This window comes from Podarcis raffonei, chromosome 2 (assembly GCF_027172205.1).
Source record: "Podarcis raffonei isolate rPodRaf1 chromosome 2, rPodRaf1.pri, whole genome shotgun sequence".
In the NCBI taxonomy this organism is placed as follows: Eukaryota; Metazoa; Chordata; class Lepidosauria; order Squamata; family Lacertidae; genus Podarcis; species Podarcis raffonei.
In genome coordinates this window covers 1,968,985-1,982,813 of record NC_070603.1, presented here as the reverse complement: position 1 = coordinate 1,982,813, position 13,829 = coordinate 1,968,985, and the positions used below count along the sequence as shown (strand labels likewise).

Here is a 13,829-nt window from a genome sequence, read left to right as displayed (position 1 = left end):
ACTGCAGCTGTCACAAAGGCAAAAGTGAAAATAATGTCTTCAGAAGAAGCATTTGCAAAGGCATTGGGGAAAATAAATGACTCTTTGGAGGAACTAAAGAAGCAAGGTGCTGAAACAAATAAGAAAATTGAGGAAATCTCTGGGAAAATTGATTTAAATACTAAAAGTATAACTGACCTCGGGAACAAAGTGAACTCCAATGCAGAAGCTATTGGGAAATTATTGGAAGATTCATCCACAACACGAAAGATAGCTGAGGAAGCTAAGGAAATTGCAACTGCTGCCGAGGAAAAATTTCCACCGGTGTACAGGAAATTAGATGAGTATGAGCTGGCACTTTCTATGCAAGATATGCAACGCAAGGAGAAAAATTTAAGGATCAGACTTGTGCCGGAAAAGGAAGGAGACAACTTGGTGGATTACTTGACAAAAGAATTTTCTGACTTTTGGAAGCAGGAGCTGAATAAGGAAGAATTCAAGATAGAGAGTGCATTTAGGTTGGGAATAAGGCAGAGGAAGAACAGACCCAGAGATTGCCTGATAACTTTAAGATCAAAGGAGGAGAGAGACAAAATATTGAACCTGCACTATCAAACAACCCTTCGAATTGAAGATTTCCACATTGAGATTTTTAAAGACATTCCTAAAAGTATTTTGGATGCAAGAGGTCCTTACAAGGACTTGGTGACACTGCTGAAAAGGAACTACATACTATTCAGGTGGGAGTTCCCCCAAGGCTTGTCTTTTAAATACAAGGGGAAGAAAAGAAGAATAAAGACAGTGAGTGATAAAGACAAGTTCTTGGGAGAACACGAAGAAGACCTACAGAAAGAGACGTTTCCAGGACAAGGACACCCTTCAAGCAAGGGACCACTAGATACGGACACAGAACCACCGACAAAAGACGAACAACAACTGGGAGCTGTAGGAGGAAGCAAATAACCCCATCATGGCCTTGCAACTTCTAACCTGGAATTGTAACGGTTTGAATAATCCCAGAAAAAGAAAAAATATATTTTACGCTTTAAAGAAAGACCAATTGGACTTGATTTGTTTACAAGAGACTCATGTGACAAGAGCACATAGAAAATTATTAATAAATAAGAGATTGGGACAAGAATTTATATCTTCAGACAGAGTAAAAAAGAGAGGAGTGGTGATCTATGCAAAGGAAAATTTGCAACCGAAACAAATTTTTAAAGATGACCAAGGAAGATATTTGGCAATCGAAATTCAATTTCAAGGAGAAAAATTTTTGATAGTGGGAATATACGCACCAAATGAAGGGAAAGCAGAATTTTTTAAGAAGTTGCATGAGACTTTGATGGACTATATGGATTACAATTTAATCATGATGGGGGACATGAATGGAGTAGTTTCAACAAATATGGACAAAGCACAAAGACAGGTAGTCACAAAAGACGGAAGACTACCAAAAACTTTTTTTGAAATGACTGACAATATGGACTTGATTGACATTTGGAGAACAAAACACCCATTAGAAAGAGAGGGAACCTTCTTTTCTGAAGCCAAAATGACATGGACACGGATTGACCAAATTTGGGTGACTAGCAGTATGGCGTCGAACATAAAGAAAGTGGAAATCTGCCCAAAAACCTTCTCCGACCATAACGCAGTTAAGATGGTGATGAAGCAAACAACAATTGGTTCCTTCAGATGGAGAATGAATGACACCTTATTTAGAGACGAGGAGATTTGCAAGAAGGCCCAAAAAACTTTGAAAGATTACTTTGAAATCAACTTAAGGACTAAAGTAGAAAAAAGAATAGTATGGGACGCAAGTAAAGCCGTGATGAGAGGGTTTTTGATACAACAAAATTCATTAAAGAAAAGAAAGCAAAATGAGAGGAAAGAGAAAATCTTGGAAAAGATAAAAGAAGGGGAAAGGAAACTAAGACTGAAGCCAAAATCGCAAGAGATTTTAAGAGAAATTAAACTGTATCAAACACAATATATGGAACTGATGAATCAAGAAATAGAATGGAAAATTAAACAAATGAGACAAAAGACTTTTGAATCTGCAGATAAATGTGGCAAGTTGTTGGCTTGGCAAATAAAGAAGAGACAAAAACTCAACACGGTAACAAACTTAGAAGTGAAAGGAAAGAACATATGTAACCCAGTGGAAATTAGGAACTGTTTTCAGAGCTACTTTAGACAACTGTACACACAAGGGCCGCAGAAAGAAATGGACATACAACAATTCCTCGAGAAAAATGGGCTGAAAAAGATTTCGCAGGAAAGTAAGACTATTTTGAACCAGGAGATATCAGCACAGGAAATAGAAGATGCCATTCAAAGTATGACGTTGGGCAAATCACCTGGACCGGATGGACTGACTTCCAAATATTACAAAGTTTTGAAGGAAGGGTTGATACAACCTTTGAGGGAAGTCTGCAACGAGATCATGGAGGGGAGGAAGGCACCCGATACGTGGAGGGAGGCCTACATTACACTTATACCTAAGACAGAGACTGAAAAGACCCAACTTAAGAACTACAGACCCATCTCGTTACTAAATGTGGATTACAAAATCTTTGCTGACATTTTAGCAAAGAGATTGAAAAGAGTTTTGATGGAGGAGATTCATGGGGACCAAGCGGGCTTTCTCCCGAAAAGGCATTTGTCGGATAACGTAAGGAATATAATTGACATTTTGGAGAAGTTGGAAGTGAATATAAACACTAAGGCTGTTTTGATATTTGTGGACGCCGAGAAAGCCTTTGACAATATATCTTGGAGCTTCATGCTGAAGAACCTCCGGGGGATGGGGGTAGGCCAAGGGTTTGAAAATGGTATAGGTGCAATATACTCTGAACAGAAAGCAAAACTAATTGTAAACAATGTGGTTACAGAAGAGTTCAAGATTGAAAAAGGGACACGTCAGGGGTGTCCTATCTCCCCACTACTTTTTATATCGGTCCTGGAGGTTTTGCTTAATATGATTAGGAGGGACCAGTTGGTTAAAGGGATCCAGGTCGGAGCTAAACAATACAAATTGAGAGCATTTGCAGATGACCTAGTACTTACATTACAAGAGCCAGAAGCTAGTACGAAAAGAGTTTTGGAAATAATTCAAGAGTTTGGTCAAATGGCAGGATTTAAATTGAATAAGTTAAAGACTAAGGTATTGGAGAAAAATTTAACACAGGTTGAAAAAGAAAGGTTTCAGAATGAGACGGGGTTGACTGTGGTTAAAAAAGTGAAATACTTGGGTATAAATATGACAGCTAAGAATGTGAACTTATTTAAAGATAATTATGAAAAAACTTGGACAGAAGTGAAAAAAGATTTGGAGATTTGGTCAAACTTGAAGCTTTCCTTGTTAGGCCGAATTGCAGTTATAAAAATGAATGTATTGCCAAGAATGTTGTTTTTGTTCCAAGCATTACAAATAATGGATAAAATGGACTGTTTCAAGAAGTGGCAGAAAGATATATCTAAATTTGTCTGGCAGGGCAAGAAGCCCAGAATTAAATTTAAGATATTAACGGACTCAAAGGAAAGAGGGGGGTTTGCCCTGCCAGACTTTAAACTGTACTATGAAGCGGCAGCTTTCTGCTGGCTAAAAGATTGGCTGCTTCTTGAAAACACAGACATTTTGGATTTGGAAGGTTTTAACAATATTTTTGGGTGGCATGCATATTTGTGGTATGACAAGGTTAAAGCGCATAAAAGTTTTAAAAACCATATTGTCAGAAAAGCACTATTAAATGTCTGGGTCAGATATAAAGATTTGCTGGAAAACAAAACCCCAAGGTGGTTGTCGCCAATGGAAGCTAAGGCAGTTAAAAAGTTAAATATGGAGTCGAAGTGGCCAAGGTATTGGGAAATTTTGGAAAAGGAAGGGGACAAACTGAGATTGCAGAGTTTTGAGAAATTAAAAGAGAAGGTGAGAGATTGGTTGCACTATCACCAAATAAATGAAGTGTTTAAATTGGACAGTAAAATTGGCTTCCAGGTGGAAAAATCAAAATTGGAGACTGAATTGTTAGAATCCAGTACTAAGAATCTGTCAAAAATGTACAATTTGCTGCTGAAATGGAATACACAAGATGAAACGGTTAAATCAACTATGATTAAATGGGCTCAGGACATTGGTCATAATATTTTGTTTGCTGACTGGGAAAAGTTGTGGACCACCGGGATGAAATTCACGGCATGTAATGCCTTAAGAGAAAATATTATGAAAATGATTTATAGGTGGTACATAACCCCAGTCAAGCTTGCAAGGATTTACCATTTGCCTGATAATAAATGTTGGAAATGTAAAGAAAAGGAAGGTACATTTTTTCACCTTTGGTGGACGTGCCCGAAGATCAAGGCATTCTGGGAAATGATCTATAATGAACTTAAAAAGGTATTTAAATATACCTTCACTAAGAAACCAGAGGCCTTTCTCTTGGGCATTGTCGGCCAAGGGGTGTTAAAGACGGATATAACTTTTTTTATGTATGCTACAACAGCAGCTAGAATACTTATTGCGAAGTACTGGAAGACACAAGATCTACCCACACTGGAAGAATGGCAGATGAAGGTGATTGACTACATGGGCTTGGCAGAAATGACGAGCAGAATCCGAAACCAGGGAAGAGAAGCAGCGGAAGAAGAATGGAAAAAGTTTAAGGACTATTTAAAGAAATACTACAAAATTAATGAAAGTTAGAATGATGTTGGACTGGAAAGTAAAATGGTTACTATTAGCAATGGTTAAGACAAGGAGAATAAGGAAGATTAGCTTAAATTTAAAGTAAAATAAGGGAAGATTTGCTGAGTAATTGATTAGAATTTGGAATACAGAAAAGGGAGGCATGAGGAAGTCGAGGAAGAAAGGTTTAAGAAATTAGGATATGAAATGATACTTGTTTTTTTTGTTTTGTTTTTGTTATTGTTTGTTTATGTATTTGTCGTTGTTATGTTTTGTTTGTGTGACTATAAAAACTGTTTAATAAAAATATTTATAAAAAAAAAATGAAGGACATAGCATGATGTGGTATTTGTGGTATTTGTGGTGATCATCAAAGCAGTAAAATGAGGAACTGACAAGTGCAAAAACATATATATAACCTGCTTGTTCAGTATGAACGTTATCAGCCTAGAGCATTCTTCTCCCAAGAATCCCTCTGCTACTACAGAACCTGCTATAAACACTACAAAACCCATCATGCTGTGCTATTTTTTTCTCCCTTGCATCTTGCTCATCTTCAATTACCCTTTGAGGAATACTGAACACAGATCTCTTTTGTCTATGCAAACACGCACCAGTATCTTATTAAGTAAGACCCTTCCCTGCCCTATTGCCCCAAAGTGAGGGGCTGGTACGCACCTGTCACAAGAGGAGAATGGGGGAGAGAGGGCTCCAAGATTATAACAGGCTGCAGCCGAGTGGACAGTGGGTTCCCAGGCTCATGTTGCTCCAAGCTGGTTGGCAGGAAAATGGGCGCATGAGTGCTAGTCAGGACAGGTACCTTGTGAGCAAGGCCAGGGTGTGTCCGGTGATCTCCATCGCCCTACAGAGAGAGAATTGGAGACGGTGGATCAAGAGCACCTCCCTGAGCCCTGAACCTGGTCACAAAGTTCTCAAAGCGATGAGGTGGGTGCAAAACAGGTGAGGTACGAGGGATTAGTTCAGATCAGGGGGTGGGCAGAAAGGAGATTGCAGAGGGAAGCAAGGAGATTCTGCCCCATAAAAATACTGTCACTGAAGCTTTTCTTCAGGAGAGAATCTGAGTTTGCTACTCAGAGAACTGTAGAGTTGGAAGAGAGCCCGAGGGGCATCCAGACCAGCCCTCAGCTGAAATCTATGGGCCTAACTTACTCATGCCCACTGGTTTCAGTGGGTCTACTCTGAGTAAACCACAGCAGAATACCACCCCCAGATCACTTGCCCCTTGACAATGTCTGGTACTCTAGAAACGGTCCCAGGTACACAGGAGAAGAGCCCTGCTGGATCAGGCCAAGGCCTAGAGTGGAACACAGGAAGCTGATTTAACCACTGGTCCATCTAGCTCAGCCTTGTCTGCACTGACCAGCAGCAGCTCAACATGGATTCAGGCAGGGTTTCCCCCTCCCCCACCCTGGAGATGCCAGGGACTGAACCTCCTGCATGCAAGGCAGATGCTCTACCGCTGAGCCACAGACCATCTAGCTCAGCTTTCTGTTTCCCACTGCAACCAACCCAGATGATTCCAGAAGCTTCTATCATGCTTGTCCCCTCGGCAAAGCCCCTCTAGACCTACCCTGGCAGACGCTGCAGAAGTGGTCGGAAGTCCAAGGGTGAGTGCTGGGAGGGAGCCAGTGGTCTGAAGAGCAAACTGAGCCAACGAGCTCTCCTGCATTCTCAGGCGCTGAGCAAGGGGTGTCTGCATTAAAGACAGTGGGTGGGAGAATCAATCAGCTTCAGCGACTTTCAAGCTTCTGGGCTCATAGAATCATAGAATCATAGAATCATAGAGTTGGAAGAGACCACAAGGGCCATCGAGTCCAACCCCCTGCCAAGCAGGAAACACCATCAGAGCACTCCTGACATATGGTTGTCAAGCCTCTGCTTAAAGACCTCCAAAGAAGGAGACTCCACCACACTCCTTGGCAGCAAATTCCACTGTCGAACAGCTCTTACTGTCAGGAAGTTCTTCCTAATGTTTAGGTGGAATCTTCTTTCTTGTAGTTTGGATCCATTGCTCCGTGTCCGCTTCTCTGGAGCAGCAGAAAACAACCTTTCTCCCTCCTCTATGTGACATCCTTTTATATATTTGAACATGGCTATCATATCGCCCCTTAACCTCCTCTTCTCCAGGCTAAACATGCCCAGCTCCCTTAGCCGTTCCTCATAAGGCATCGTTTCCAGGCCTTTGACCATTTTGGTTGCCCTCCTCTGGACACGTTCCAGTTTGTCAGTGTCCTTCTTGAACTGTGGTGCCCAGAACTGGACACAGTACTCCAGGTGAGGTCTGACCAGAGCAGAATACAGTGGCACTATTACTTCCCTTGATCTAGATGCTATACTCCTATTGATGCAGCCCAGAATTGCATTGGCTTTTTTAGCTGCCACGTCACACTGTTGGCTCATGTCAAGTTTGTGGTCAACCAAGACTCCTAGATCCTTTTCACATGTACTGCTCTCAAGCCAGGTGTCACCCATCTTGTATTTGTGCCTCTCATTTTTTTTGCCCAAGTGCAATACTTTACATTTCTCCCTGTTAAAATTCATCTTGTTTGTTTGGGCGCAGTTCTCTAATCTGTCAAGGTCGTTTTGAAGTGTGATCCTGTCCTCTGGGGTGTTAGCCACCCCTCCCAGTTTGGTGTCATCTGCAAATTTGATCAGGATGCCCTTGAGTCCATCATCCAAGTCGTTGATAAAGATGTTGAATAAGACCGGGCCCAAGACAGAACCCTGTGGCACCCCACTAGTCACTCTTCTCCAGGATGAAGAGGAACCATTGATGAGCACCCTTTGGGTTCGGTCAGTCAGCCAGTTACAAATCCACTGAGTGGTAGCATAGTCAAGACCGCATTTTACCAGCTTCTTTACAAGAATATCATGGGGCACCTTGTCAAATGCCTTGCTGAAATCAAGGTAGGCTACATCCACTGCGTTCCCTTCATCTACCAGGCTTGTAATTCTGTCAAAAAACGAGATCAGGTTAGTCTGACATGACTTATTTTTCAGAAATCCATGCTGACTATTGGTGATCACAGCATTCCTTTCTAGGTGCTCACAGACTGTTTGCCTAATGATCTGCTCCAGAATCTTCCCTGGTATTGATGTCAGACTGACTGGGCGGTAATTATTTGGGTCCTCTCTTTTCCCCTTTTTGAAAATAGGGACAACATTTGCCCTCCTCCAGTCTGCTGGGACTTCGCCTGTTCTCCAGGAATTCTCAAAGATGACTGCCAGTGGTTCTGAAATCACATCTGCCAGTTCTTTTAATACTCTTGGATGCAGTTCATCTGGCCCTGGAGACTTGAATACATCTAGACTAGCCAAGTATTCTTGTACTATCTCCTTAGTTATTCTGGGCTGTGTTTCCTCTGCTGAATCATTTGCTCCAAATTCTTCAGGTCGGGCATTGTTTTCTTTATCGGAGAAGACTGAGGCAAAGAAGGCATTGAGGAGTTCAGCCCTTTCTGTGTCCCCTGTTTGCATTTCACCATCTTCTCCTCTGAGTGACCCCACTGTTTCTTTGTTCTTCCTTTTGCTACGAACATACCCATAAAAGCCTTTTTTGTTGCTTTTAACCTCTCTAGCAAGCCTGAGTTCATTCTGTGCTTTAGCTTTTCTGACTTTGTGTCTACACGTGCTGGCTATTTGTTTGAATTCCTCTTTGGTGGTTTCCCCCCTTTTCCATTTTTTGTACACATCCTTTTTAAATCTTAACTCAGTTAAAAGTTCTTTAGATAGCCACCCTGGCTTCTTTAGGCACCTTCCATGTTTCCATCTCATTGGTATTGCCTGAAGTTGTGCTTTTACTATCTCCCTCTTAACAAACTCCCAGCCATCGTGAACTCCCTTTCCTTTTAGTATTACTGTCCATGGGATCTCACCCAGCACTTCCCTAAGTTTTATGAAGTCGGCTTTCTTAAAGTCGAGAAATTGAGTCCTAGTATGCTTGGCTGCTCCTTTCCGCTGTATAGTAAACTTCAGAAGAGCATGATCACTCGCGCCTAATGATCCTTCCACTTCTACCCCACTAACCAGGTCATCAACATTGGTTAGGACCAGATCTAAAATGGCTGTTCCTCTTGTTGCTTCTCCCACTTTCTGGACAATGAAGTTGTCTGCAAGGCCAGTGAGGAATCTGTTTGACCTTATGCTCTTGGCTGAGTTTGATATCCAACAAATATCCGGGTAATTGAAGTCCCCCATTACTACTATCTCCCTTCCTTTTGCATGCTTGGCCATCTGTTCCAGGAAGGCATCATCTATGTCCTCTGTTTGGCTTGGGGATCTATAGTAAACTCCCACAATGAGGTCACTGTTATTCTTCTCTCCCTTAATTTTGACCCAAATGCTCTCACTTTGGCTTTGAGGTTCTAAATCTTGGATCTCTTCACAGGTATACACATCCCTGACATATAACGCCACTCCTCCTCCTTTCTTGTCTGGTCTGTTTCTCTGAAATAGATTGTATCCCTCCATTATTACATTCCAATCGTGGGACTTATCCCACCAGGTTTCAGTGATTCCTATTATGTCATATTTAGTTTGCTGTACCAAGAGCTCAAGCTCATCTTGTTTATTTCCCATGCTTTGCGCATTAGTGTACAGACATTGAAGTCCATTAATCATTCCCCCGTGTCTCTTATTTAAGGATTTTTTCCTCCCACCACTAGGTCTGCGTGCTGTTTGCTCCATTCGGTCTATGACATTTGGATGATCATCTTCATCAATTGATAGGCTCAAGGGGACGCATGAGCTGTCGCCAAGCAACTCCACTGTTACTCTTCTGCCATGGAACCACTGCATGGCGGAGAGGATTCTGGGAGATCTGCTCAGGTTATGTAGACCCTCTGACAGACCGGCTGGTCCTTCCCATCTGCATAAATCATGTGTGCCTGTGAGAACACTTCCCAGAATCCTCCGTCTGCAGGAGATCCTCAGCAGACGTTGCTGGCAGATCCTGGCTTTGATCTTGTTTGAATCTCGAGTCTACCCATTGATGCCCGTTCACCCTGATTCCACCACATATTACAAAGGAGAACCAGCAAAAGAGAAGGGATCTGCACAATGACATGTTTGCGTATGGGAACTGTATGTGCAGCAACACATTTACTCACTTTCCAACTCTCCACTTTTCAACCACTTTGATTTCGCAAAAGCAGAAGAAAGTTGACATATTTACACCTTTCTGTCCCAATTTTCTAAGAAAGGGCCTCTACAACCACTAAAATACCACTGGCAATAACTTATTAACATAGAAAACTGCCTTAAATGGAGTCGCACCACAGGTTGGTCTACGTAACTCAGTATTGTCTACGATTCTACAGCTGAAAGGCAGGGGCTTTGCTGGGTTTCAGGCAGGGACTCTTTGCCCCACCCTGCCTGAAGATGCAGGGGACTGAATGGGAGACCTTCTGCTTTTAAATATAACTCACCAACTGAGTTATGGCCCTTCTTCAAAAGAAGGAGGAGGAGGAGGAGGAGGAGGAGGAGGAGGAGGAGGAGGAGGAGGAGAAGAAAGATTTCTTTAAAAAAGAAAAAAGCAGTAGATAAAACCAGACAGAAAAAAACCAGCTTAGCAAATGGGCCTGCTGGAAGAGGCACAGTGGTGAAAAGGACATTTTTTGCAATGGACTTAAAATGTGCCAAATCGTAGTGCAAATAACCCTCAATTATAGCGTCAATGTTGTAAAACTTAGAGAAGATTGGAAGCATTTGTGTGGGGAGAAGGGGCTGATGAGGGAGTGAAACGGAGCCATTCTTACTAGAATTAAAATGATCAAAAGGCAGGTGGAAAGGTGTTTGTGTGTTACAAGACACAACTGCCTCTTTGTGTGATCCTGGTAGGTGGAAGCCAGCATTGGGTAGGTGGGTGGGTGGGTGCAGAGCCTAAGAAACCTGCTCTTCCTGCAGGTTTTCTTGGCTTACTGATCCCACAGGCCAGTCACAGACTCCATGGGGATCAACCCAAGTCTCCAGTCCTACAGGGTCCATACCTCTTGTGCAAGTCCTGGCGCGGCCGGCAGGGCTCCGTGCTCTGGCACCAGGCTGTCATTGGGTGAACTGCACCCAGACACTGGGGTGCTGCTGCTGCTGGGAGATGAATCTGCAGGTGAGAAAGAACATGCACGGCTTTGTCTACAGCAAGACCAGGACAAGCAAAGGAAGGGGAAAGAGAATGCTCAGGTACACAGTCATGGGAGACTTGAGGATTACTGGAGGAATGCCGTAAGTCTTGGATGCAGTCATGATCAGGTATGGGGAACCTGTGGTCCACCAGACATTGTGTGACTCTCAGCTCCCATCAGCCCCAGCCAGCATGCCCAATGGTCAGCGATGATGGGAGTGGTACTTGGAGGGGGACAGGTTTCTCATCCTTGGTTCATGCCACACAGGTATGGTGAACCAATCATGCAGGTTCACCATGAAGTTAAGCAGGTTCTATTTTGTTTATTTTTAAGATTTCTTACTCACCTTTTATCATACCATCCCAGGGTGGGTTACGACAATATGGTATGCAATTATAAAAACGTGGAAGAGTTACAATTATCAAACAAGTAAAATTGTTTTAAGCAGAACAGTATAAATTCAGGAAGTGTCATTCCCCCGTGCAAACAGATGCACATGATATGTGATAACTCTACCCAACCACATGAAGTACACAACCTTTCCATCTTATAAGCCATTTCTTTTCCCAGAATACTTCATTCTGTCCCAGGTTTGTACCCAAACCCAACAGTATTCCATAGCTCAGTCCTCCTTGGGGTGTTTTTTTCTTTAGGTTCCCTCCCACCTTACAGGATTATTTCCCAATGGGGGGGCACTTTTGCCATTTTTCGGGTTCCGCTGAACTTTTCATTTAATAAATAAAAATAACTGTGTTGTGGGGTTATTGTTTTTGCTTATTACCATGTTGTATACTTTTGTGTTGTCATATCGTAAACCACCCTGTGATCCTTGGACGAAAGGGGCAGGGAATAACTCTAATAAATAATAATTACATTTAATAAATAATAATAAATTTGATACTTCTCCCTTATGAGCAACACCAGGATCCACACTCATTATTTGTGCACACTGGATAACTCTGACCACAGCCACGCTGGACTGTTGTAAGGCAAGCCTGCATAGCTTGTGACCCGCCAGCTATACACAGTGGAAGTATCAGGAGCTCCCATATTCACTGGCACTGAAACAAAGGGGGAAGCTAAGCTTGGGGTGAGCAAGTTCCCCAGACCTCTGTTTCAAATGGGCTCATCTCAGCTGACTGAATGTGGGCTTCCTCACAAATAAGCTCATTCTTAGCCCAGCTGTGTCACAAACTATGGTCCCGCTGCATTCCCAACAAAAGCAGTTAATCCTCTGAACCAGGAAATCCTTGGAACCCCGGAGCTTCCTCATGGCAATGGATGCTCCATAGCAAGACCACACCCACCAGACTCTTACCAATGGCTTCTGCCGGGCGCCTCTTCAAGGAAGGGGGTGCACTCTCCTTGCGCGTCAGTGGGTTTTTGCGCCGCTCGCCGGCCTTCTTTGTCTTGTAGCGCAACTTCAGGTTGGGTTCAGACGCTGTAGCAAATTCAGGAAAGAAGGTGAGAACCACCATATTTGACAGCTGGAGGTCAGGAAGTGCACTGGCCAGTGAGTCTTTGCTCTGGCAAGGCAGGCTCAGCACAAAGGTTGGGGATGAGAACCTCCCCAACTCCACAATGGGGAAGATGCAGGGCTGGTGGAACCAAGGCCAGCCCAAAACCCAGGACCTCTGCTAGTCCCTGAGGCAGAGAATCCAGATGTATGCCATAAGGTGGAATTGAATGAATAAAGGTGATAGGCAACATCTGCACAAAGCACAATTCAATTTCTCATCTCATCTCACATTGGATGGTCATCTGTCATGGATGCTTTAGCTGAGATTCCTGCATTGCAGGGGCTGAACTAGATGACCCTTTGGGTCCCTTCTATCTCTAAAATTCTTTGACTCTGTGATTCTTACTGTCATCACCCTTATCATTGCTAGTAGACTGAAGGGGTGAGGAGGCCAAAGGATCTGCCCTCTCAGCAGAGGTGGTGGGGAGGCCCCTCTGAAGCTAGCCTGCATGAGACTGCATGAAAAGTTGCTGGTGCACACACATCTTAAGAGACTTCCAGGCTTTCCCCCGATTGTTCTATGCTTCCTGCCTGTTACCCTTGAGTCTCCCTAATTATGACATTGTTTTTGTACAGCCCTGTTTTCTTCTTTGTAAGCCACTTTGAGCATAATCTGTTTGTGTGTGCGGAAAAGCAGCAGACAAAAATATGAATGAGTGAATGATTAACCCAGCAGCCATGTGTCTCACAGATAAGCCGTTGATCACATTCCTCTCCAGGTCAAGAAAACCAGGTTTCTGCAGATCAGACCAAGGCTGGCAGCCCTGTCCTCCTTGCCCCTCCCTGGTTCACCTGGCAAACCCCACAAAAATGCTCTCTGGCACTGCTCTCTGGCACTGCTCTTCCTCCTCACCTGTTTTCCTCAGTGGAAAGTGCTCTGGGGAGTCTCCGGAGCTGTTGGAGACAGGAGGGAAGAAACTGGGGAGGGCAGGGTTGGATGGGCCTTCATGTTCCATCGGTTCCAAAGATCTGTATGGAGGAGAAGAGAGAGCTTTGCTGCTGACTTGGTTTGACCTGAGCCACATTGTGGTTAAGGGAATGAGCAACCAGGGAGGAAGTCTGCACTTCAAATCTCACCTCAGCTGTGAACTATGGCTGGAGCCAGACAGTTGCTGTGTCAAATCTGGTATTGCACATTTACTTCTAAAGTATTTATACCCCTCAGAGCCGGAGATGCTGGGGATTGAGGTATCACCTTTTGTATACAAAGTGTTTTCTCTACCACTGAGCTTGGGTCATGTGTGCCCCCCCCTTGCAAAGTTCATCCATCCAGGAGCAGCTAATGTCACTCTTGCAGCCAAGAAAGGACACTTCAGACACAGCACTCTTCCTTCCTATCTCCAACGACATTGCATGGGAAGTGACAGTCAAAACGGGTCTTATTCCCAATGACTTACAACAGCCTTCACCAACTTGGCACATTCCAGTCTATTTGGACTTCAACTCCCATCATCCCCAGCCAGCACTGGCAGGGACTGATGGGCACTATGTTGGCTAAGGG

General features: G+C 43.5%; 1 protein-coding gene across 7 annotated transcripts in view; it reads right to left on the bottom strand.

The window, feature by feature from the left end:
- Positions 1–13,829, bottom strand: part of HDAC7 (histone deacetylase 7) — a 202,747-nt gene that overhangs the window by 36,388 nt on the left and 152,530 nt on the right. For all 7 annotated transcript variants that reach the window (XM_053369528.1, XM_053369545.1, XM_053369518.1 and 4 more), the window contains 5 exons: positions 13,182–13,297; positions 12,128–12,250; positions 10,678–10,787; positions 6,261–6,383; positions 5,348–5,531 (listed from right to left, as the gene is read on the bottom strand). In XM_053369528.1, the coding sequence (XP_053225503.1) occupies positions 5,348–5,531; positions 6,261–6,383; positions 10,678–10,787; positions 12,128–12,250; positions 13,182–13,297 (656 nt within the window). The remainder of the gene's footprint in view (positions 1–5,347; positions 5,532–6,260; positions 6,384–10,677; positions 10,788–12,127; positions 12,251–13,181; positions 13,298–13,829) is intronic.